Raw genomic sequence first — 26,391 nt, 5'->3', positions numbered from 1 at the left:
AGGCGATTGGGCGGGTGCATGGGGGCCATGGAATTGGGGAGAGAAACCCAGAAGGAGAGAGTGTAGTGGACTTTGCTGTGTCATTCGACATGGCAATAGTAAACACATTTTTTGAGAAGAAAAGGGAACACCTAATAACATATAGGAGTGGGGGAAGATTCTCCCAGATAGACTATTTCTTGTATAAAAGGATAAATCTGGTGGAGGTCAAGAACTGCAAAGTTATTCCAGGCGACCATGTAGCCCCCCAACACAGGCTGCTATGTATGGACTTGAAGTTGAAAAGGGAAAGAAAAACCAAAGCTAAAGGGATAAGGAAAATTAAATGGTACGAATTACAGAAGGAAGGGGATAAGAACGAGAGAGTTTAAGAGGAGGTTTTGGAGGATATTGATATAGGGATTGAAGATGTTCAAGAATGGTGGGCACGAAATGCAGCAGTAATAAGAAGGCATGGAAAGGAGCTGCTAGGAGAGACATCTGGTATCATATGGGAAGAAAAGGATAGTTGGTGGTGGGATGAAGACATTGATAAAGTAGTAAAAGATAAGAAGGAGGCAAAGAAAAGATGGGAAGAGTCACAGTCAGTGGAAGAGCAAATAGGTACAGAGAGAAAAAAACAAGGTGGTGAAAAAGGTGGTAGCCCAAGCTAAAGCAAAGTCGTATGATGATGTGTATAATGAGCTGGGGACAAAGGAAGGATTAAAGAAGATATGAAGCTATCAAAGGCTAGAAATAAGAGCACCAAAGATATAACACACATCAAACAAATAAAGAATCAAGAGGGTTTAGTGCTTAGAAAGGAGGAAGACATTGTGAAGAGATGGAAAGAATATTTCGAACAGTTGTTAAATGAAGAAAATAATAGACTAATAAGAGAGGATGGGCAAGTGAACATTGGCATGGTAATGAGGTTTTCTAGGCAAGAGGTACTAAATGCACTGAAGAAGATGAAGAATGGGAAGGCAACCGGACCAGACATGATCCCGGTGGAGGCATGGAAAGCATTAGGAGATGAAGGAGTGGATATACTGTACGATCTTATGATAAAGATCCTTGAAACAGGAAAAGATACCAAATGAGTGGCGTGGGAGTATATTGATCCCAATTTTTAAAGGGAAAGGCGATGTCCAAGAGTGTGGTAATTATAGGGAATTAAATTGATGTCCCACACTTTGAAGATACTGGAAAGGATGATAGATGCTAGACTGAGAGAAGAAGTACAAATAGGTAAAGAGCAGATGGGATTTATGAAGGGAAGGGGAACAACAGATGGTATATTTTGTCTGAGGCAAATAATGGAGAAATTCGGGGAAAGACAAAGGGACCTACATATGGTATTCATTGACCTTGAAAAGGCTATGACAGAGTCCCGAGACAAGAGGTATGGAGGAGCCTGAGGGAGAAGATGGTGCCAGAGAAGGATGTGCGATTGATACAAGAGATGTACCGGAATGTATTTACCAGAGTGAGGAGCAGTGTTGGGGAGACAGAAGGTTTTGAGGTGAGAGTAGGATTACACCAGGGGTCGGCTCTGAGCCCATTTATCTTTAACATAGTGATGGATGTTATAATAGAGGAAGTAAGGGAGACAGTACCATGGAACATATTGTATGCGGATGATATTGTTCTGTGTGCAGAGAGCAGGGAAGATCTGGAAGTGAAATTGGAAAGATGGAGACAAGTACTGGAGGACAGAGGAATGAGAATAGTAGATCCAGACAGAATATATGTGTACCAACCACTGATGGGGGATGATAGAGAAAAGTATTCAGCTTGGTGGAGAGCAAATAAGGAGAGTTGATAAGTTTAAGTATTTGGGATCTTTGTTAACGCTGGAGGAAGTATGGAAGAAGAAGTAAAACATCGGGTACAGGCAGGCTGGAACAACTGGAGAGCGGCCTCGGGAGTTCTTTGTGACAAAAGAGTGCCGCTTAGGTTAAAAGGAAAATTTCACAAGACGGTGGTAAGAACAGCAATGCTGTATGGTAACGGAAACAGCAAGCATGAGAAAAGCAGAGCAGAAGAAGATGGATGTGGCAGAAATGAGAATGCTTAGGTGGATGTCTGGGGTAACAAGAGTGGATAGGATCAGAAATGACTACATAAGGGGGTCAACTAAGGTGGAAGTATCAAAGAAAGTGCAGGAGGGGAGGCTGAGATGGTATGGACACCTGTTGAGGAGAGATGAGGACCACGCTGGGAGACATACTATGGGAGTGAGGTGCAAGGAAGAAGAAAGAGAGGGAGACCAAGAAAGAGATGGAAGGACTGTGTGAGAGGATTTACATGAGAAGGGAATTGATGAGGCAGCAGAAGCGCAAGATAGAAATAGATGGAAACGGCTCATTCCGAAACGGCGACCCCATATAAAAATGGGAAAAAGCTGGGACGAAGAAGAAGAAGAAGATATATATATATATATATATATATATATATATATATATATGTGTGTGTGTGTGTGTGTGTGTGTGTGTATAAATATGTATCTTAACAAGTTTCCCTTAAGAAGTGGTGGCTACCATGGAAAATAATATATATATATATATATATATATATATATATATATATATATATATATATTATATATTAGCCCCTTTCCCTTAACAAGTAGAGGTTCCCCGGGAAAGGAAAGAAAATGATCCAAGATTCACACTTTGGTGAATCGTGGATGAGTCTCCTGTGCAGAAAACTTCCACAAGGTTAGTCATTTCATATACCTACACAGAAGAATCACCAGCAGCGCGTCGAATTCCCCTCCACACATTGCGCCACTCACCCCATACCTTGCATGTTATCCTTCATTCTTTCCTCCGTTAGGGGATGAGTGCCATCAGTGCACCTCACGCGATGCACTGTAGGCATTGCTAAAGGTTCTTTGCAACGCCCCATCGGCACCTAGCTGCAACCCCTTTCAATTATTTTACTGTACCTCCATTCATATTATATTTCTTCCATCATGCCATCCACCCTCTCCTAACGATTATTTCATAGTGCAACCGTGAGGTTTGCCTCCTGTTACACCTTTCAAACCTACTTACTCTCAAGTTTCCTTTCTAGCGCTGAATGACCTCAAAGGTCCCAGTGCTGGACCTTCAGCCTAAACTCTTATATTCCATTCGTTTCTTTCCATACAATCAAACCACCTCTTTGCTCGCTGATTTATCTTTGCATCTGCAATAGTTCCTCGTTGGACGAGTCGGGGACGTGCTCGATTACCGATCTCAGGGTCCAGGTTCGATTCCCCGCTCTGCCAACATGGAATCAGAAAAATTTCTTTCTGGTGATAGAAATTCATTTCTAGATGTGGTTCGGTTCCCACAATAAGCTGTAGGTCCCGTTGCTGAGTAAGAAATTGGTTCCTAGCCACGTGAAAAAAATCCAATCCTTCGGGCCAGCCCTAGGAGAGCTGTTAATCAGCTCAGTGGTCTGGTTAAACTAAGATATACTTAAATTTTTGCTCCTGCAATATCTCTTCAAACACTTCTATTCCCTACCCTTTCAGATGCTATGTAAGCTGTTGAGCTATGCAGTTTTCAAGTTCTTTCATTTGCATCAATGATCCAAGTTTCACTGCCATAGAAGGGAGTTGGTTCAATACCCTTTCTATACACACTCCAATCTTTTGCGCAATCTCTCTCTCTCTCTCTCATTATATTCACACACACACACACACATTTAGTTACACTTGTTGGCCGAGTCGATAACTTCACTAAATTCCTGATTTCTCCTCTGTCCGCAGGTTCGAATCCATGAGAGGACGAAATTATTATCAAATAAGAAAAAAAAATTCCTCTTCGGTTAACATATAATTATGAAAATATATTAATTCCGAGGTAGAGCGAATTGGTTATTAATTAAAGGACATGTATCTTCTTGCATGTACATGAATCACGGTAGTTTGATAAAAATTCATATATGTATATTATATATATATATAATATACATATTCATTTCTACATATACATACATATTTACGCACATATGTATACATAAACTGTACTCACGTACATACACACACTATATATATATATATATATATATATATATATATATATATATATATATATTATATATATATGAGATCCTCACGTGAAAATGAAAGGAGGAAGTACCAAGTCTTTCAATTTTTATTCCAAAGATGACTTTGGAATAAAAGTTTGAAACTCTTGGTACCTCCTCTTTCATTTTTCACGTGAAGATCTCTTATATACTTCACCCCACGGGACCATTGTGGAATTGCAAGATTATATATATATATATATATATATATATATATATCTATATATATATATATATATCTATATATATATATATATATATATATAGGGGTGTGCGTGTGTATACTAACCACACACTTCCGAGTACCAACACTTTCCCCGCTCATTACGCAGTTTAGTCACAAATACGGGACGCCACTATTGCCATATTGCCGACTTCATAGACCCAATGACCGAATTGCTGACGACATCGTTATTGTGGAAGTTGTACTATGCTTACCGCATCTCTGCTTGTTGCGTTATCCTTTATGTGAAAGGTAATTCGTAGTTTTATAAAATAAACCGCATGTTCGTAAATGTGACAATAAACATTTTCTGTTTTCGGATTATTATAAAGATCTGTAGGCCAGGAACGGGATATCGCGCCTTATGAAATTAAAGTCACATTGAAATGATACGAATGATTTTGAATTCTTCCGTCGAAAGGTTAAAAGAGACGGGAAGTGGGCTTTCGCAGAACAGTGTTTTCGAGTCCTGAATTGCTAAATGCCAGGGGACTTCTATCAAGCAAGACGTGAAACGATAATATTTTTAAAGCGGAGGAAAAATCGAGCGACAAGGCAATTTCACGATAAGCGATGTACGAAGAAAGGTCATCATCAGATGTCCACAAAAGCAGACTCTGGCCTTTTGATGCACGTGACATTTCCTGCCGTTGCCCAACGTCATCACAAGGCATGATGCCCATCTCCAGTGTCCAAATAAGGGCAATTTTGCTTGCAAAAGCAAATTCTGACGCAGAATCGAAGTCTCTCTGTGCTAGCCAGTTGTGGATAACCTTCGACTGGGTCATTTGCCTTGTGTGGTTGAGGGCCTAGAGAAGACTGGTGTAGACCTCTGTTCTCCGAACAGCCAAACGAGACGGCCCTTCGTCTCCAAGCCCGTTTCACTGAGCGCCTTGCCATTTTGCTAAAAAAAATTATAATTATATATATATGTATATATATGTGTATAATATATATATATATATATAGTTAATTATATATATAGATATTATATATATATATATTTATAATGTATATATATATATATATATTATATATATATATATATATCTATATATATATATATATTTATATATTATGTATATATATATATAGATATATAGATTATCATTATATAATTATATATAATAATATATTATACGTGTGATATATAAATTAATTTAAAAAATTCTTCCTTTGCATAGCATCTGTCGAGATGAGATTTCATTGCGGCGGGTTGCCAGGCCATGATAAGCAAAACTTCAGATGAATGGAATGGTCATCCTGATAGCATTGATAACGTTGGTGGCTTTCCTTTGGAGAAGAAGAGCTCTAATACCGTCTAATTCTAAAACGTTTTGCACTACTGCCTTTGATTGCCTGACTTGATTTGCGTGTGTCATTATTTGTTTGTTTATCTTTATCGATGAGCTATTCTCTTCTTTCTGTTTAATTTTCTTTATGCATGTACATCACACTTCTTGGAACTAAAATTTACAAGTCTGTGGTATTTTCTGCTTGCTTCAAATGCATAAACATTCATTCGAATGTTTATACATTTGCAATTAAACTTTACTAAACAATTGTATTTTTTTAATTTCACAGTTCACTATTTTAAAACTGTATCCAAACCTTCCTATGCTGGAGTGTCAGTGCCAAAGAGAGAGAATAACTCAGGTGCATTAAAAATATAAAAAAAAAAACAATAAGAGCAGCGCTATGAAATGGCCATTTACGACAAACTCGTCAAATATTAAGCACTGAGCAAGGAAAACAAAACAAGAAATGTACCATATCAATTAAGTGAATGTTCATATACGATCAATTTTACCCAAGAAGTAAACAGTAATTTTGAATAGAATGTAATTAACGAAGATGATTTATCATTACAACTCTTGGCGATTTAATGGCTCGCCATATTAGTTTCTAAAAGAAGATAATAGTTCAGTGAATAGTGGCCGAAATCTTCACCAACTAACCAATAATTGTTTCCTGTAATCGCGAACACCCAAAGCCACTTATCTTGCGTTACAGTAACTTCAGACGAGCACAAACACACTTCACTTTCCACCACCACCATCTATGGTTAACTTGCGACGTTAATTCACATAAAGTCCAAACCACTCGGTTATTGGCGCCAAGATGCTAAAAGATGCCGTGAAATGCTCTCGTCAAACACCACCATAGGTCGTACAGTAACTGACTGGTCGACGGGCTGCCCTGTGAACAAGAGCCCGTGGTGGCATAGGGTCGGATTACTCTTCTGTAAACGAACGACCGCCTGACTGATGGTCCCCCGAGCTCCAGAAAGGTACGAGAAAGCAGAAGGTTGGCCAGCAGACAAGGAGGGCAACGCTCTCCCATGTGCGTCATGGAGACGTTTCATGACTTTAAATAAAACATACGCCGGTGTGTGTGTATACATCGAGGAAAGCCGTGAATAAGAGGTGCTCAGTATTGGAAGAGGAGGAGTCTTCCTTCTTACTTCTCCTTCCTCCTCCTCTTCTTCTTCTTCTTCTATTTCTATCGAAGTAGGTGCGAGGGGTGACAAAATATATTACTCATTTTCACGGGTGTTAATTTTGCTCCATATCGATCACCTTCAGAAGGGTGGCAGCACTCGAAGGAAAGGCCAACAAGGGAAGCGTGCCAAGTCTCGGAATTATTGATATTGGTTTTACTTGACCTTCAGGCAGTGTGCATGGTAACGGCTGTACGTACTTACATACTCAAGCACGGAGGCAAGCATGCACATATAACTGAAGTGAAATGTGCTGTGTGCATATCGAAGAGTGAGCACTCGTATACGCTGCTTGCACAATAAACGCGCGTCAATTAGGAAGACACTGGCACACAAATAAATGTGTGCCACTAGGCTTACAGACCTGTGAATATGTTTAACTTTCCTTTTTTGAAGCTCCGGGTCCTCTCTTGCATATTTATTCGTGGCATTTTGACATTGCACTGTTTTATATGCCACTGATGATTCGAGTGAATCCATTTCCATGACTGCCTATTAACGGTAGAGGAGATAGAGGCATGCGCATGCGCAGGATATTTGCAAGGAAGTGGTTTAAGCATTTTTCTTAACGTTGCCGTTCACTGTTCCTTTGAACTTTTCTTTTCAGTGACATTATAACCTTCCTTTCCTTCGCTTCGATAAAGTTTTTTTTTTCTCCATTTATTGTTCCTCTGATGATTTCTAAAACTTTCTTTTTCTTTCTCGTAACATTGTTAGCAGGTTTCATTTAATGCAATTCTGTTTTATCTCATTTAAATTCTTAACTCTTCCCTAATAAGCGGAGGTTAGTACCGGGAGCCCTCCCCCCCAAAACCCATCTCCCCTTCCCCACAACCCCAGTGGACACTGCTTTCGAAACAGCTCTTTCAACTTAAAGATGCCTCTGAGCATTTCGGCACTACTTCCAATTACTTGACAGAGAAAGAGAGAGAGACTGGGAGAGGGGGGGGGGGGGGGGGTGATGGAGGGAGAAAGGATGTCAAGTAGTGTGAAGAATATCAAATTCATTTTTTTAAGTAGGGTGAATTCATGGTCAGAATCTAAAGCGAGGTCTGATTTGTTTCTTCACATTTTGTAATTTTTTTTTCCTGTATCCGTTTTTCGCGACTTTTAACTGTTTTCGGACACAGGTTAGATAACCCTAGGTCTGGCAGATGCTCAAATATAAAATCGGAAAAAAATAAATTCATGTCATATAATAATTTTTTTTTCTGAATAAGTCCTTATCCGTTCTTATAGGTATGTCGTTTGCTGGTGTTAGGTGATATCAAAGTATTTAGTATTTCCGCTGAATACTCGTAACAAAGGTAAGCATTAGAACTTCAAGTACATCTGTATTAAATTAACTAGCAAACATATGTATACAGAAATTACGTATGGTAAATTCGTAAAGTAACTAAGTCTAAGGGCATAACCAGCCCCGTTTTACGGGCAGTACCAGCTCCGTTTCAGGGAATCCCTTCTCACCCCCCACCCCCTTCGGAAAGGGTGGAGGGGAGGTAGGATGAAACCCCATTATAAACCATCTTAGGGATTCCCACTATAACCCTGCCAAGTTTCATGTCCATCGGCCCAACCGTTTGGCCGTGATTGAATGACAGACGGACGGACAGACATAATGCCCATTATAGTCAGATAAAAATATATATATATTGTAAAAACTAGTGTCAACACAACAGCTGCCAATCTAACACTAAATCAGAATTTTATTACGACCATATATCACTATAGAAAGTAGCACAAATGGTGAAATCTAACGGTAAACTGGAAAGGTGTAGGCCTACCCAAATGATGTTTGAAACGCATGTCTATCGCCTTTTCCTTTGTCTCTCTTGTGCTCGTTTTATTCGAGCCCGGGCTACAAAAAGACAGCAGGCTGCTCCTTATAAAACTGTCCAGTTGTAGCCATCCACTCTCCCTGACATCTCCCCGGCCTCCAGATCGTATTTTAAACAAACGGAACCTGGCTCGGAAAAGGGTATTCAGTCTCTAAACAAATGCCTATTGTTCTTTTTTGACCGCGCGCAAACAATATACAGGGTGTCCGAAGTCTGGAGCCATAAATGGGATTTTTAACTCTCTCGTTGAAGACTTTTTGGAAACCTATAGATTTACGCTCTCAAAATTACGTAAGCTAAATTTTTGGAACTCTGTAGATGTACACTCGCTAAATTACGTAAGATTAGAAGAAGTTTTGGAAAACTGTAGATTTACACTCGCCAAATTACGTAAGATTAGGAGACGTTTTGGAATTCTGTTGATTTACACTGCCCAAATTACGTAAGATAAATTTTTAGAACTCTCTAGATTTACGCACGCAAATTACGTACGATAAAATTTTGGAACTCTCTAGATTTACGCACGCAATTTACTTAAGATAAAATTTTGGAACTAAAGATTTACACTCGCCAAATTACGTAAGATAATTTTTTGGAACTGTAGATTTACACTCGCCAGAATACTTACGATAAATTGTTGGAACTGTAGATTCACACACGAGTGACACGACAAAGTAAGATAAGGATACATTCTCCAGAAGCAAACATTAATTAAAAATGGCAATGTCTGCTTGTAAGATTTAAAATATACACAAAATAAACATGACTTGACTAATTAATTAAACGATAAATAACATAATGGAGAGAGAGGCCCAGCCACTAAACAAACGAAATTAAAGTTGGATATCAGACCCCCGGTAATCTCGGTGAAATCTGACGTCTACTTCTCTTCCGGGCGCTCGGCCTCCTTCCTGTATCTAAAAGGGGTCGCTCAATTATTTGTTTTAATAGAAGTAGGGAGATAGTGAGTGTCCGATGATGATGATGATGCTTCTGTTTGGACGGAACCGACTTCAGCTGTTTTCATATATATATATATATATATATATATATATATATTATATATATATATATATATAGATATATATATATATATTATATAATAATTATCTATATTATAATATTATATATATATATATATAATATATCTCTATATATAATATAACTCAGGAGACTACACAGATGACAGAATAAGAACAGCGAACTGGAATAAAAAATTTAAAAAAAAGAGAGAAACTTTTTTCCTTTCCTCATCAAATCCCGCCGTATAGCAATCACCGCCATGATACTTCCCCATTCCCCAAAACTTTGGCCAGTGAAGCCTTCGAAATAAATAAACAGAAACTAGAGGAAGCTACACAAAACGGAACTGCCAATACCAACACGAAACTAGAACGGGCTGAAAACGAGAGAGAGAGAGAGACCTATGCCATCGTTCGTATACAATGCCTAATACTCAATCTGCAATAGGTTTACCTATTGCCGTTGTGGAATGGCATATGTATATATATATATATATATATATATATATATATATATATATATATATATATCTATATACACACACACACATATATATATATATATATATATATATATATATATATATATATATATATATATATATAATATATATATATATATATATATATATATCATATATATACATATATATATATATATCATATATATATATATATATATATATATATATATTATATATATATATATATATATATATATATATATACATACTTGTACTGTACTTTGAGGTAGGCCTTGTAGTGACAAGCGTATCTAAAATGTCTTACAAACATATATATGTTTATATATATAATATATGTACTATAACATACATACATACACATATATATCTATATATATATATATATATGTATGTATATATATATATATATTTATATATATAGATATATATAAAGCACCATGTAAACTTTCATCATACACCCTGGTAGTTAGTCAACAGGAACAGGTCGCAATCGAGGAAGAGAATAGCATGAGAATAATACCTACTTAAATCCCAAAATATTAAATATATTTGCAGAGAAAGGCATATTACCACCATTATGTAACGCAATGACTTAATAAAATAATTAAAGTGAATAAAAAAATAATAAGATAATAAAAGTAATTAATAAAAAAAAATCTTGATCAAGATGATGTTTCAAAGTTCAGATTGCAGGTCAGAAATAAAAGTAAGGAGTCTACAGTGCTACATCTCCATGAGAAAGATAAGAAAAAGGGGATGGCAGAAAAGGGAAGACGTAGATGGGAAGACGATGAGCGGTTAATAAAGCAAAAAAAAAAAAAAAAAACAAAAAAAATTAATTTAAAAAAAATTAAAGTCTCGTAATCCTCTTGAACGAGAGGAAAGAGGAAGCGCTTCCACTGGCAATTCCCACATCAAGTCCCACAAAAGCAAACAGCAAGCAAGCAGCAGCTTGAAGGCGTCAGGACCGACAAATAAATAATATAAAGCAGTTGCGGACTGAGAGCCGAAAGCATAAAAAAAAGGGAGCACAAACGATGGCAAAGGGAGACAGACAGCTGCTTCTTTCGCTGCCTTTCCAAAACAAGAGCTTTCACAGTCCTCAATGGCTTTGCAAGAAGAAGAAAGAAAGGGCTTTAATGGAGTCCCTTTCACCTTCAGGAAGAAGCAGAGGAGAGGCGGCGGCGGTACTCGTGTTAACGGCCCAAAGAGATTGTTCGGTATTGTTTCGCCCGAACTTGTTGTTGCGTCCCACTGCTCATTCTCCTTTCTCTGCCCCGTGGAGGAACAACAACGGTCAGGACACGCGTAGCTGAGACGTCGTCGTCGTCTTTTGGGCGTTTTACCAAATCGCACCCCATTCTGTCTTTCTTCCTCTTCCCGAGAAGCAAAGACTTTCTCAAGCAAATTGGCTCAACGATGCAGAGGCAATGCTACAGCATGGAAGTCCGAAAGCTGAAGAGTTTATGAACTTATTTTATTTATGAATTTATTCATGACCTTATAAATCTATTTATGAATTTATAGATTTATCTATGAATTTATAAATCTATTGATGAATTAATTCATAAATAAATTTAAAAATTCATAAATAAATTTACACATTCATAAGTAAATTTCTAAATTCATAAATAAATTTATCAGTTCATAAATAAATTTCTAAATTCATAAATAAATTTCTAAATTCATAAATAAATTTCTAAATTCATAAATAAATTTCTAAATTCATAAATAAATTTCTAAATTCATAAATAAATTTCTAAATTCATGAATAAATTTCTAAATTCATAACTAATTTTATACATTCATAAAATCATAAATTTATAAATTCATAAATACATTTATGAATTCATAAATTTATTTATGAATTTATCAATTTATTTATGAATTTAGAAATTTATTTATGGGGTTATAAATTTGTTTATGAATTTAAAAATTTTATCTATAAATTTCAAAATGTATTTATGAATTTATCAGTTCATTTACGAAAGCAAAATCATATAGAGTAAGACTAAGACGCCGGGACGATGCTACTGTCAGATTTTATTTTTCATTTTTCTACCTTACTGCTTCAGAACACTTTGGTTAACCTCAATAAAAGCGTGGAACATTTCCCCCCACTTCTGAGTTTCTCTTCATTTCCAGCGGCCCCACATGAAGACCGCAAAAAAAATTTATTCCAAAGTCTTCAATTTTTTTTCCCCCTAATACGTTCAAACTAACCGAAAAATAATGACTGACAATGACTTCATGTTTAATAAAGATCCACAAACACATAGTGAATTGTATTGATATGTAAAAGATTAGAAGGAGTTACACGGATTAGGATGTCCCAAAGACTTGTTAGTCCATCCGAGAGGAGACATCTTGTGCTCACTTATCTGTAGGAGCAGGTTTAATGTGCATACACAGTTTCCTAATGATTTTGTCTAGCTATCTTTTAAACTCTTCCACCCTGTTGCTGTTTACAACTTCTGGTGGCAGTTTATACCACGTGTCACATATCTTGTATGTAAAGAAGTTCCCACAATGGGATGTGTGGTATCTCTTCAGTTCTAGTTTCCATCCATTATTTCTTGTCTGGTTTTCGCTTAATGTGAATAGGTTGCTGTCTACTTTTGTTATGCCTTTCATTATTTTAAATGTTTCTATTAGTTGTCCTCGCTATCGTCGTGTTTCTAAGCAAAGACTTGTCGACCCACCTCAGTGTTTACGTGTTTCTACGTAAACACTGCGGAGGAGGCATTCGAGAAGTCTGTTTTATCCTTTGCATACTTATACAATTTACTGTGCAATTGTTTGTAAGGTGTTTTTTGTTACATGGAACCAGTGGTTATTCAGCAACGGGACCAACGGCTTTACGTGACTTCCGAACCACGTCGAGAGTGAACTCCTATCACCAAAAATACACATCTCTCACTCCTCAATGGAATACCCAAGAAACGAACTCGTGGCCACCGAGGTAGCACGCCAACACCACACCGACCACGCCACTGAGGCGCTACTATGTAATTGTGGATCTTTATTGCACGAGTTTTTCACAAGATTGCGAATTTATTAGCGATTACTTCGCAATTTGAAATTTTCCTTCAAATGACCTATACCATTCCACGGCTTTTACGAAGTTCGCTTTGTTTTTTCTTATTAAGTTTTTTTTCTCACGTCATTTTCTTTCTTCCTTCCTTTTGCTGTCATCTTAAATAGCAATTTATTTATTCAATACCAGCTGTGTACATGCTCACAATTTCCATTCCTGTCATCCATGACGACGAAAATCATCGTACTATTCTCCTGCCCTGTTTCCCCATAGTAATAACCACAGTGTGCCATGCGAGACGCAAGGACGGCACTACCCGACTCTGAAGTATAATAAGCTCCTCACGAACAACTAACAAGAAATTTGCTGCCAGATATAATTCAATCAAACATCAAGTGAAAGTATCGACATTAATGCATAGGAGATATCTGCTCCACTAAAGGTTACAAACTGACCTCTGTAGAAAAACTTGGCAATCTCTAAATTGCACAGTACGCCTATACAACCTTCTTTTTTTCGCAACCAAACACTTTAGCTTGTAAAATTCTAATAAAATCTTTAAAATATTCATATTCAAAAGAAGCGTTAAGGAAATTGCACTGAAAATATTGTTAAACAACATATACAAACGCCTGCACAAACTTTTACTAGTACTAATAAACACATGCACAATCTTTTTACTAGTACTATACCAAGCCCGGAGCTGCCTAAATCAATACGCGCCATCAGGGAAGAGAGAAAGGCTTCTAAAAATTCATAGAACGATGTTCCTCCCAGATGAAAAAGAAAATGAAAAAAAAAAAAAATAGAAATGATGTACTACATACTAATAGAGAATATTCGGGTTTGGCCACCCCACCCCAGATCTGGGTCCAACTAACCTCTGAGCAGTCGAGCACAAGGTACCAGCTTCTCTCTTCTCTCTCTCTCTCTCTCTGACCCAGTTGTAGCAATACGAACGGTTATCAGTATTTTCAAGGTCATCCATTTTTACCGCGATGCAAGAAATCTCTCGAGTACCATTAATGGCGAATGGCAGGTCACATTGTTAACAGATATTTACCTTTGAAAAAAAATTCAATTCCAACCTAAAGAAAAACACGTCAAGAGAGCAGCTTGAAAGTAGGTTTAGCATCTATATATATCTATCATATATATATATATATATATATATATATATATATATATATATATAGTGATATATATATAGTGTGTGTGTGTGTGTGTGTGTGTGTGATTACTAATCATTTCATGTGGTTATTTTTCCAACCTTTACTGGTTAATACCAAATAATTCCCCTCAACTTCTGAATCCTCTGCTACACCTAAAGTGAAAGCTTTGTTTTAAGGTTTCCGCCGCGCATTGATGTTGTCTGCTTTTTAAACTTTCATCGGACTACCATCTACCAGCTACCAGTCGCAAGAAAATGAGAACGTTGACCTACAGGTACCACTATACGTATTGTAGGACAACATACTGCTATACATTGCTATAGGCTTCTCCTCTCGATATCAGTGAGAGAGAGGACTGCGTACGTCCTACTTTGGTACAGAAGATATGAGAGAGAGAGAGAGAGAGAGAGAGAGAGAGAGAGAGAGAGAGAGAGAGAGAGAGAGAGAGAGTAACTCTGGAGTAAGTGACGCTACGGTACTCATATTACTCCATCTCCTTTACTTAAAGATGCCGGTACATTTCACCAACTATAACCTGCACCGCCCGCTTGCCCATTAAACCTGCAGGCCTTTTATCCTGGACATATTTTCGTTACTGCTACGAGGCGTTTCCGAGCCAAATACTCGCCATTTTTTCACTGCACTCGACCCATTGTTCAAAAGGTAATGTATTCTGTCACGGGGATAATACGACATTGCATGAGCCTTCCTTTGACCTCATTTTGATTCATTCCGAATCTTTTAGATACTAAGTCGTTTACTGAAAGATTGGGGTAATCTCATGCAAATATAATGCCAATATCAACAAAATATATTAACAAATACAAAACCATTGCGCTAATTCAAAGGGGAGAATCTATCTATCGAATCATTTTTGTCGCTTGGTTTAAGAAAGAAAACTTTTGTTGCTACAATAAACTCGTCCAAAATCAATGATGATGTTGATTAACCCTTTCGCAAGATAAAACATGGCTATAAAGGTCCACTGAAAAGGTCGTATATATACTTACTGTAAAATCATATTCAGATTTGTCTTCTTTCCACAGAGGCTGTGGTTTCAGGTTCTCAGCATTTTTTTTTTTCGCTCAGGAGTATGTCACTAGCTTCATATCCTTCTCCACTCCTGCTTTGACTCGCAACAGTCAACCATTTACCAAGTACCAATTGCACAGCAAAGGTCAGCAAAAGCCTAGTTTATTCAAGAAACGGATTCGTGCTGTTCTTCCTCGCCGTGGGTTCAATCATGGGTCTAGAGCTGATGAAGTGAGGTTAGTAACCACAGAGCCACGGGGAAAAACTAAAGGAGACCTGACGCTGGAATGCTGCGACATCGCACACATGAACACGAAACAACCAAAGACCAAAATGTTACGCAGAGCAACAGAGGGATGCCGCTAAATATAATATAATTCTAGCCTGCATTTCGACCACAATGACGAAACGGCTGCATTTGTTGAAATACAATCTTTGCGCGTCAGCTGAATGGCGTCAGAGCGTAAGTGCGCACAAAAACATCACGGCACAACCTCCCACTTTACGTAAAAGGCCACCAGCTATCGGTCTAGTTAAAAACTCATTTTATTAAAGCAAACTGCGGTTCTCTGACATTAAGAATGGTAATTCACCATCCCACGTTCCGCATATCCAACTGTGCCATTGTTAACCTATGTTGTAAATTAAGCACCTGGTTGTTAGTGGATTGCGATGTATCACAACAGAGTTCAGTAGAGTAGAATATGAAACTAGAAACCGTATTCCGTCAGAACACCTGCTAAGAGCAGCCAGAAGGTGAACGCCTGGAGACCGCCCGTCTCGAGGTAAATGGCGGAAGATAAAACAAAAATGCAATATTCTGTAACGTCATTTTACTGTTAAAAACAGTCTATTCACTTTCCTATAGCGACGTTTTCGTCGACCTGACAGTCAGCTATGTGGTCATTGTGTCCTTGAAGACAGCATCATGGCAAAGGCCGTCGTAGTGGTAACAAACTGGCAGGAAAATGTACTCACAACCAAGGTCTAGAGAGTTAGAACTATGTGTGTGTGTGTGTGTGTGTGTGTGTGTGTATAAAGAAAAGATAATACAAAGACCCAAATCATCATATTGATTACTAGCCGTCATTAACTGACTAAAACTGAAAAGTTATAAAAAAATGAAACAAGCAAACACGCTCGAACGTTGAAACTCCGTATGACATAAGCATTTGGTGTTAACACTCGGACAATTGCCAAGACATGAAGCCACTCACCATAAAAAGACTATTAACTGGATTAACATTACGCTGTTATTTTCAGTCTAAGTGAACTGGAGATACATATTCACAAATACTTCGTTTTGTTGCAATTACACGATGCCTAACTCGAGGTAGTTAAACTAACAAACTTTTCTGCTGACACACAAACAAACAAACAAAACTCACAATAAACCAATCTCCACAATTAGGCCTACGCGCCATACAGTCGTTCAGGAAAAAAATAGCTGAACGTTGAACGGATTAATTTCATGAAGGTTACTGTTCTCTGATTGCGCGGCCTCGTTATCAATGTTAAAATGAATGAATCCAAGTGAACCATTCAGTTACCATCACGTAAAAAAAGAAGAAGAAAGAAATGCACCAAACTGAAATATTGGTACTGCTACCTCACGGCTAGGCTACGCATATCAACTCTACCCAGTTTCACGGTGAATGTGCAAGTCTTAATGCCAAGATATCACTGTCACGGTGATTATTGAAATACACACTATACTGCCGTGGAAATTGACCCAATGTTCATTCACCGTATTAATCACTGGGATTCAGTGTACGTAACAACACGTGCGCACTATTCGAGAATAAATGTTAAATTGTAACTAAACTATTCATTGATGCCTTTCAATTTTATTTTGTTCCCTTGACTCCTGTGCAATTTAACGGCGTAAAAGACTGCTACTACATAATCGCATGAAGATTTTTTTTTATGTAAATAATAAATTATGTACATATACATTAACTGCCTGTGTACATATGCATACGACATATTTTAATTCTTAGTCAGTAAATAAATTATATATATATGTATATATATATATATATACTATATATATATATATATATATATAAAGAAAAAACTAGATAGATCGATATGGACAGATAGATATTCAAATCATAAACCTTAAACTATACATATCTGAATACACACACACACACACTATATATATATATATATATATATATATATATATATATATATATATATATATAATATATATATATATATATATAAGGATTATTTTCTAATGAAGTATCAAAATAATACTACCCCTCGAAATGAATAAAAACTGATCATTCTATGGGGGTAAAAGTTCTGTAACACCGATGAACCAGGAAGCAGTGGTGCCAAATACTGACACCCCTTGCCTGAATAATTGTTGCAGTTTTTATTTATTTATTTATTTATCTTTATCATCTTCCTCTTCTGGAAACATGCACAGCAATGGAGATCCTTGCTTGTGCTTCCGTATATATATATATAGTATATATATATATATAATATATATATATATATATATATATATAAGTGTGTACCGTGCATATGTGTTTATATGTGTATTCATAAAATGCACATACAACTTCACGAATGGAATTAATACTCTAATTACACCCAAACACTATCGCTTCAAAGTGACTAATTTTTTAAAAGCTGGACGTCTATGAAATTAAATTTTTACCTAACACTGATTCAAAGGTATGAAATACTCTGCACAAAGAATGTTTAATTATAGCCTTACAATAACTGCTAGAAAGAGAGAGAGAGAGAGAGAGAGAGTTGAGGAGAGGAGAGAGAGAGACGAGAGGAGAGCAGAGAGCGAGAGAGAGAGATAGAGAGAGAGAGAGAGAGTAGAGAGAGAGAGAGAGAGAGAGAGAGAAAGAGATCATTGTCCTCACTTATCTCTAGGAGCAGGTTTTACATTTCATTCATAGCTTCCTATAATGATTTTGTCTAGCTTTCTTTTAAACTCTTCCACACTACTGCTATTTACAACTTCTGGAGAGAGAGAGAGAGAGAGAGAGAGAGAGAGAGAGAGAGAGAGAGAGAGAGAGAGAATCGTATAAATTACGAAGAAAACATTTCACACAGCTCCGGATACTGACTTCACTAGTCTCACCAAGGCACCTAAAGCACGCAAATTACCCCTGCTAATCTCACTTCATGCCCATCGACAGACCGGCAGAGTTTTAACGCTATCATTGGCATATCCGGCGTTCACAAGTTCTTTTATTTAAACCCCATCATCCTTCTGTACAGCAAACAGCCTGAACAGCTACTAGCTATTCAAGATAACCATTAGATTCCCATACAGTGCATCACTCGATAGTCAGCAAAGACAAATTATCCTATATAGGCCTAAATGCGCAGGGGAGAGAGAGAGAGAGAGAGAGAGAGAGAGAGAGAGAGAGAGAGAGAGAGAGAGAGAGTCCAATTGTCTTTACCCCAGTGGGATGAGGATTACCTCGTCGAAGTCCTCTGCTTTTAATTACCGTATGTGATGGTACACATATGAGAGAGAGAGAGAGAGAGAGAGAGAGAGAGAGAGAGAGAGAGAGAGAGAGAGAGAGAGAGAGATAAATTTCCCTACAGGACATTAGCTATTCATTGCATTTATTGTTTTTTCAGGTTTAGAAAAATTAAATAACAAATTTCTGTAATTCTGGTCATTTGCATCAACATCGGCATATAACGTAAGTTATTCTGTATACCCAACAAAGATAATTAATTGAAGACTATCCCATTCAAATAAGCACCCTTCTTACTACTGCATTTATTGCCATACTAAAAGTGAGAGACTACGTACACGCAGACATTTATATGTATGTATATATATATATATATATATATATATATATATATATATATATATATATATATATATATATATATAACGCTTAGTCAGTCATAGCAAGTGTGAGTGAATTGAAGCAACAGTGTTTTCACTATGCTAAGTTAATGTATACTAAGCATTTACCAGTAGATAACTGTGGATTAAGTCAAAATGGAAAACCAACTAGGTAAACACAAAACGATGGTGATCAATCAACTAAAGACATTGTAAAACTAGATGGTATGGATGGTATTATCAAAATATTATTAAAGCTGACGTTATTACAAATGCGTTACTACACGAGAATATAGGATAAATGAAAACTAATTAGTATAGCGATCACTTAAAACCAAGTGATGGCCCAATCCTGGCTGGGGTCATGATGTGAACCCTGAACGGGGCCATCATACGACGATACTCACATTATCTACAAAACCGGATCTAGATTCGAGTGGAATTCCCCTCTTCTACTTCAAGGACAAGGCGACTACGGTATGAGCGAACAACTGGCCTTAGGCCGCCATATATGATGGGGAGCAAAACCAGCCTACATGAGTTAACCAACCAACCAAACTGTTATACTGACCTATAAGCAAAGGAAAGGCTAAGATGTAGGTTAAATTATGGGCATTCTGACGAGAAAGAATTTTGAACCTGTTAGGGTTATCTAAGTACCGTAAAAAGTATTGCGAGGGGAATTATCTAAGGCCGTTCTTTGTCACCACCGAAATGGCGGTTAGCTAATTCCACGATATACCCTACACAACTACATTACTTTAATATGCTAAAAGCCTGAAGCATCGGTTTTAATTTCCCTTCCAGGCACAAAGGAACATACAATTCAACGATCGTTTCCTCGCCTACCTCCAAAATGAGCTCATCTTTTATCTGCAGAAACGTAGGCGATGTTGCCATAGTGTCCTAAAAACAAGGCAAAAATATCGTAAATTACAACTGTCAAACACAGGAAAAGGCACCTCCTATGTTTAGTCATTTGAATCCTCAAGGGATTACAAAAATCACTAGTGAGAAAAGAGCGAGGCAAAAAATGATACTCTTGATGACCTAAGATCACCTGTGTCCCATCAATACTCACGTTGCTAACGGACTTCCAGTGACCTCAAATTTGTCCCGATGGTGTTATTCCTGATCTTTCTACAGATGATCTGCACAAACACCCACCAATCCAACTGTAAACGTTATGATGACATAAGTCAGCGAAATAAACATCGTCTGCACACACACATACAGGAAAGACTTCCCTGCCATCTATTGGCCGAAGGGGCTAACGTTAAAGATTTATGCTCCCTTCGAAAACACATCTCGTCATTTAAGGTTTCTTTCGTTATATATTCTTTCCAGCGACCTCAAAATAAAAAGATGCATCGGAGAAATTAACAAGCGACACGAAAATGTTTAAAAATACACGCGATTATCTCCCCGTTGTCAAACAATCATTAGAAACGTCAAAGAAAACGTTAATCAGCTGATATGGTAAACAAACAATAGCTGCGAATTCATATACTAAGACCAGAATTATCGCCCTGGCTGCATTGAGTCATGCTGTTCTTCTACTATCTTTAGGATAAGTAAGTTTTCTGGTTTTTTGCAAGATTGATTTATAAATTATCTATCCACAGGATACTGATTTACAAATATTGCTCGGTGAAGGATACCAGCGTTTGAAGCTGACTAGTGAAATGCATGCTACCTATGGGCTACTCTTGCCGGTAGGCTATTTTCCGCTAACTGGTTGTTGTTCTTTTACGTCTGTTGGTCGTGATTTGTAGTTGTTTATCTTCTGCATTGAAAGAACGGGTTTGCAAGTCATATCGCTGACAGTAATTCGGCAAAAATCACGTGGCTGGTCATCTCAAAGAAGCCACAATCTCGAATGGGTGGAGGGGCCAGGTTGGGCAAATTCTGGGGAAGAGCTCCTCGAGCTCTGTGCATCTTTTTAAGTAACGACAAAATAAAATAACTGTTTGTTACATTGTACTTTATCCACTTAATTAATACCATGAAGTTCTTTTAATAGTTTGTTGAGCCATTAGCTACACACCCTTAGTGTAAAATGCTGAATGGATGGCCTCTACCGTAGCACGACCACCTCCCCGAAAATCGGAAATTATTGCCTTAATTTGTGACTTGGGAGAAAAACCTTACTTCAAGAGGAAAGTAGAGGTCTCGAGATGTTGCTTCGATGGATGCTGGCTCTTGGTTATTGTCTATCCTAGGTTAGGGGATGTGTTAAAATACTTTTTCGGGAAGGTGGTTACACTACGTAGAGGCCGGCCATTTGGTATTTTACCCTACTACCTATGTATAATCAGTAATGGGAGACCCTAATGAAGAGCTGGGGTTTTAGGGGTGGGATAACAAAACCAGTGAGGTACAGTATTAATGCTAATCATACCTAACTTGAGGTGCTTGGCTCTGCCTGACGATGGGCAAACTGCAGAATCCCACTAGCCTACCCAACTTGGTATCCTGACAAAGCCATAGATTAAAAAGAAACTATATTTGTTTGCTTACATACCTTGGTTATTTCCTATACTGTCTGGGTCTCTCCTGGCCTATTCTGACCGATTGACAAAATGTAGTTCCACATAATCTTCATTATTGTTAAGCTTAGGGGAATGTGTAATGGGTTTACCTACAATTGCCAGCTGAATTTAGTGTCAAAATCATTGAAATTACAGCATATAGCCTAGTAGTATTGTCATTTTCGTAACACACCTCTGAATACAACATTCAACTTGTCAGAGTTGTTAAAATCACATTAAAATTATTAAGTAGGTTAACTGCGTTTAACCCTCAAAAGCCAGGCTAAAAAAAAAAAAAAAAGACAAATTTAGCAACCCTAGACCTGGCAAACTTTGAGGTTAGCCAATCCAAGGAAAAAACACATCAATGGAAAGGGGAGGAAAATCTCCCTACCTTCCATGAGAAGTTGATAATTACTATTTACAAACCTTTTTGTGGCCTCATTTAGAAGACAATCATCAATTTTACCAAGTTATACTACTTATTATTTCTAATAAGTTTATTTTGTAATATAATTACTCCTTACACAATATCATGGCCAATAAGAACTAAAATTGATAACAGATTCTGAGTATATTTGTTGAAATATATTTACGTAATTTTACTGAGATCGAAGATGCAGTAGCTGTTTTGGATTATACATGTTTTTTCTAATATATCTTTGCGCTTTGCTATGATGTATGTATTTGAAAAGTGCCGTAAGCTCGGAACAACTTAAGCCAAGACTGACGTAGCCTGAAAACGCTTGTACTCCGTTTTCGATGCTGCTGAATCTTTTTGGCTAATTAGACTTATAACTGACATACTATCATAAAAGATAAGAACTGATACCAACAGCAACCCCTGGTGATGTTTATGACCAAATATATAAAAAGACATCATGTGAGAGAGAGAGAGAGAGAGAGAGAGAGAGGCAGTACGTGCCCCCCCTTGAAGTCCAGTACACAACGAACTCATGAGATGCCTAGAATCGGCGAGCTGGGCCAGTCTAAAAGTTGCCATTAGTAAATTCATGGCCTATTGAAGTATTGGAACCTCATTCCCACCTGAGTTCTCCAAATCGATGGCGAATAATATTGATACTCGCCTGGAAGTATCCGTCCACCATTCAACACCTGTTAGTATTGTTATTCATATGAGAGTATCTGTCCATTAAGGGTTTAGATCCCATTACCTATTGTTAGATATAGGAAGAGGTGTACCTCTATATGTGTATAGCAAATTCTTCAGAATTGCATCAAAAGTTTTTGGAAAAGACACATTTTACCATCATAAAATTCCTGTTGTAAGGTACTGTAGAGGCTTTTTAAACTGGACCAAGCTTTCTGTAACACTGAGTTGAGTGCTTTCCAGGTCTGTTCAGCCAGCAATACGGTCCATATTGTGTGCCTGGTTTTCAGAATAAATGCAATGCTCATAGGATATGGTGTTTAGGTACAGATTCATGGCCAATATTAGAAGGTATCTTATATTTTTCAACAGACAGCCCTATACATTTACTGAATTTTCAACTTAAGTCTTCCATCTATACAATACCATACTAATAGCTGGCATTTAACATCACTAATCCTACCTCATATCTGTAGTGATTTGAAGCTAGGCTATTTATACAGGCCTCTCAATCTTGGGGTTACGTTGTTATACAGCACAGTTTATAGCAGACCCAGTAATATTTACGTCTAGTAGAAGAGCATTAACAGGCAGTACAAACTACCCAATCTGTTAAACAAGCAACCTGATTGTAGGAGTAGTTTTCCAGATTTTTATGGTGGTGTTACTTTAACACAAATTTACAGAGGCCCAGGCTTAGCTAGGCTTAAACAGTATTGATACCAAACAGATTTACAGAGGTCCAGGCTTAGCTAGGCTTACAGTATTGATACCAAACAGATTTACAGAGGTCCAGCTAGGACTTATTGATACCAAACAGTACAGTTGGTCCATGGCTTAGCTAGCTTATTTACAGTATTGGATACCAAAGATTTCCATTAGGTCCAGGCTTAGACAGTATTGATACCAAACAGATTTACAGAGGTCCAGGCTTAGCTAGGCTTAGACAGTATTGATACCAAACAGATTTACAGAGGTCCAGGCTTAGACAGTATTGATACCAAACAGGATTTACAGAGGTTCCAGGCTTACTAGGCTTGCGTATTGATACCAAACATTTTATTTTAGAGGTCCAGGCTTAGACAGTATTGGATACAAACGATTTACGAGGTCAGGCTTAGCTTAGCTTAGACGTATTGAACCAAACAGATTTACAGAGGTCCAGGCTTAGACATTATTGATACCAAAACATTTAGGCAGAGGTCCAGGCTTAGCTAGGCTTAGACAGTATTGATACCAAACAGATTTACAGAGGTCCAGGCTTAGCTAGGCTTAGACAGTATTGATACCAAACAGATTTACAGAGGTCCAGGCTTAGCTAGGCTTAGACAGTATTGATACCAGACAGATTTACAGAGGTCCAGGCTTAGCTAGGCTTAAACAGTATTGATACCAATGGGACCAGATGCACTAGGATGTGTAGGGTAGTAACATATAACAATCTATACCAAACAAAGTTGGTATGTAATGAAATTAAAATGTTACTTCATAAATAGAAACAAGTTGATGATGTTAATCATTTTAGTAAAATAGCATTTGTTCTTACAGAAATTAAAACTACATACTATAGTTTCTTTTTTGTATTCCACAGCACAAGCTGGAAACATTTGTTGATAGTTAGTAACAAAGTGGTTAGTGGAAGGTAAACAGATGAAGTGGTGGAAAAACCTGTTATCATCTACTGTAGTCAAGCACTTCTTTAGCTGTGGTCAAGTTAAGATTTCTTGCTGTTCTCTGAATGAACATGAAGTATGAATGACCACGAAGTAGTGACTTCTTTCATCTTTATTGTATGTATGGTATTTGTGTTTTTTGTTCAGCATTGATTTGAACAAGAAAATTGAACAATGAAAGGAGTGTAGGATGGGTTACGTCAGGGTTCTGTTCATGAAGTGCCGCATAGACTGGAAAATAATGTAAGCCGGAACACTGCATTAGAAAATTGCTAAAAATAAGATATAAAGTTTCTTCTTGTGAGGTGTGCTTCTATGGTCTTTTAGAATTTCCTCCAAAAATGTACAAGTATTCTTCTGTTGCTTACAGCACATTGTAAGACTGAAAAACCTAACCTCAGAACATCCGCTGTTACATGGAAAAAATTTTTTCTTTAATGTGTATTTGAAAAGGTCGTAAGCTCGGAACAACATAAGCTGAGACTGACGTAACCTGAGAATGCTTATACTCCGTTTTCGATGCTGCTGAATCTTTTTGGCTACTTCATCCTGAGTTGCCTTCGCTCTCTCTCTTTCCATATACTAGTGGCAGTCCCTGGCTAATGGCAGGGGTCTGTTCCCGGCCGAGCGCTAATAACTGAAAATTGTTGATAACTGAACATCACAGTAATAATGGCATTTACTACAATCATAAGTGCTGATTAACTGCTTACTGGCACTGAAAATTGCTTGCTGGCACCAATAAACTGCCTACTGACACTGATAAACTGCCTAATGACGCTGATAAACTGCTTACTGGCGCAAAAAATTGCTTGCTGTTGCTGAAAATCTGGTTAACGACGTTGTTAGCCAAGAGTTGTAAAACAAAAATGCCGTTAGCTGATGCTGCTGATAGCTGGGACTGCATATACAGTGGACCCCCCATATTCGCGTTCTCCCGATTCGCGGACTCACACATTCGCGGATTTCTATGGAGAATGTTTCCCCGCATTATTCGCGGAAAATTTGCACATTCGCTGTATTTTTCTATGAGAAATATCCACAATTTTTTTTTTTTTTTATCAATTTCTTCATAAAATGCACTTTGTTCATGAAACTTACCTGTCAGATATATATATAGCTGTATTTTCCGAAGTCCGACAGAAATTAAAAAACTTACGACACACGTAGTGGGAGTCAGGTGGTTAGTACCCATTCCCGTCGCTGGGAGGCGGGTATCAGGAACCATTCCCATTTTCTATTCATAATTTTTCTGTCGCCGGTGTTGTAAACACAGTTTTCAGCACCTCCGTCTTGAATTTAGGAAACTTGGCTACTATAAGTACCCCTTTTTGATTTTTTGGTATCTTGACTTTTGGATCGGTGGCTAGGCACACGTTAATTGTGGATTTGATTGATTTTGGCTTGATTTCTCTTTAAATAAGATTTCTGGGCTCAGCTCGTGTCGCTGCGCGAAATATCCTTTAATCTATTATTTCTAAGGTAAATGTACTAACACATACCAGAGAATAAATAAATAAAGAAAAAGGTCAGTATAACTGACTCGCTCACCCTCCAAGAGGGTGTCGGTATGAACACTATGGCGAGTGAGACCACTACCACGAGCCAAATGCCAATAGAATTCTCCCACTACAAAATCCCCCCAAGAGGAGAGCCGACCCACAGAGTGGGCAGCAAGTACTACTACTACTCCATCCCATGCTGCCGACTGCTGCGCCTCTGGTGGCCATCCTTTTCAGTTAGCGCACACGATACACACGTGCCCTTTTTTACTCTGTGTTTTTTGTGCCCTTTTCTTTGGATTTATTTACCATGGAGCGTGCAGCCATCGCAGCAGCTAAGTTAAGTACTCAGTGTTTAT

The 26,391-nt window shown here is 37.6% G+C and overlaps 2 protein-coding genes across 4 annotated transcripts in view; one reads left to right on the top strand and one right to left on the bottom strand.

The window, feature by feature from the left end:
* The window catches only part of LOC135222673 (phospholipid-transporting ATPase ABCA3-like), a 177,648-nt gene extending 157,208 nt beyond the window's left edge, over nucleotides 1–20,440 (bottom strand). Inside the window, exons 1-2 of one of the 2 annotated variants that reach the window (XM_064260831.1) lie at nucleotides 20,297–20,440; nucleotides 20,065–20,121 (exon numbers count right to left, since the gene is read on the bottom strand). In XM_064260831.1, coding sequence (XP_064116901.1) covers nucleotides 20,065–20,115 — 51 coding nt within the window. In that variant the 5' untranslated portion in view covers nucleotides 20,116–20,121; nucleotides 20,297–20,440. The remainder of the gene's footprint in view (nucleotides 1–20,064; nucleotides 20,122–20,296) is intronic. The other variant, XM_064260834.1, reaches the window with a different exon arrangement.
* Nucleotides 20,441–20,600: 160 nt separating this feature from the next.
* The window catches only part of LOC135222674 (mitochondrial import inner membrane translocase subunit Tim21-like), a 102,707-nt gene continuing 96,916 nt past the window's right edge, over nucleotides 20,601–26,391 (top strand). Inside the window, exon 1 of one of the 2 annotated variants that reach the window (XM_064260836.1) lies at nucleotides 20,601–20,789. Coding sequence is in view for 1 of the 2 variants with exons in the window: in XM_064260835.1 (XP_064116905.1) it covers nucleotides 20,901–20,930 (30 nt within the window). In the remaining variant the exon portion in view is untranslated. Of the gene's footprint in view, nucleotides 20,790–20,885; nucleotides 20,931–26,391 lie in introns of those variants that run through there. The other variant, XM_064260835.1, reaches the window with a different exon arrangement.

This window comes from Macrobrachium nipponense, chromosome 8 (assembly GCF_015104395.2).
Source record: "Macrobrachium nipponense isolate FS-2020 chromosome 8, ASM1510439v2, whole genome shotgun sequence".
Taxonomy (NCBI): domain Eukaryota; kingdom Metazoa; phylum Arthropoda; class Malacostraca; order Decapoda; family Palaemonidae; genus Macrobrachium; species Macrobrachium nipponense.
Note: the sequence above shows the minus strand (reverse complement) of the source record. Positions and strands in the feature narration are given on the sequence as shown.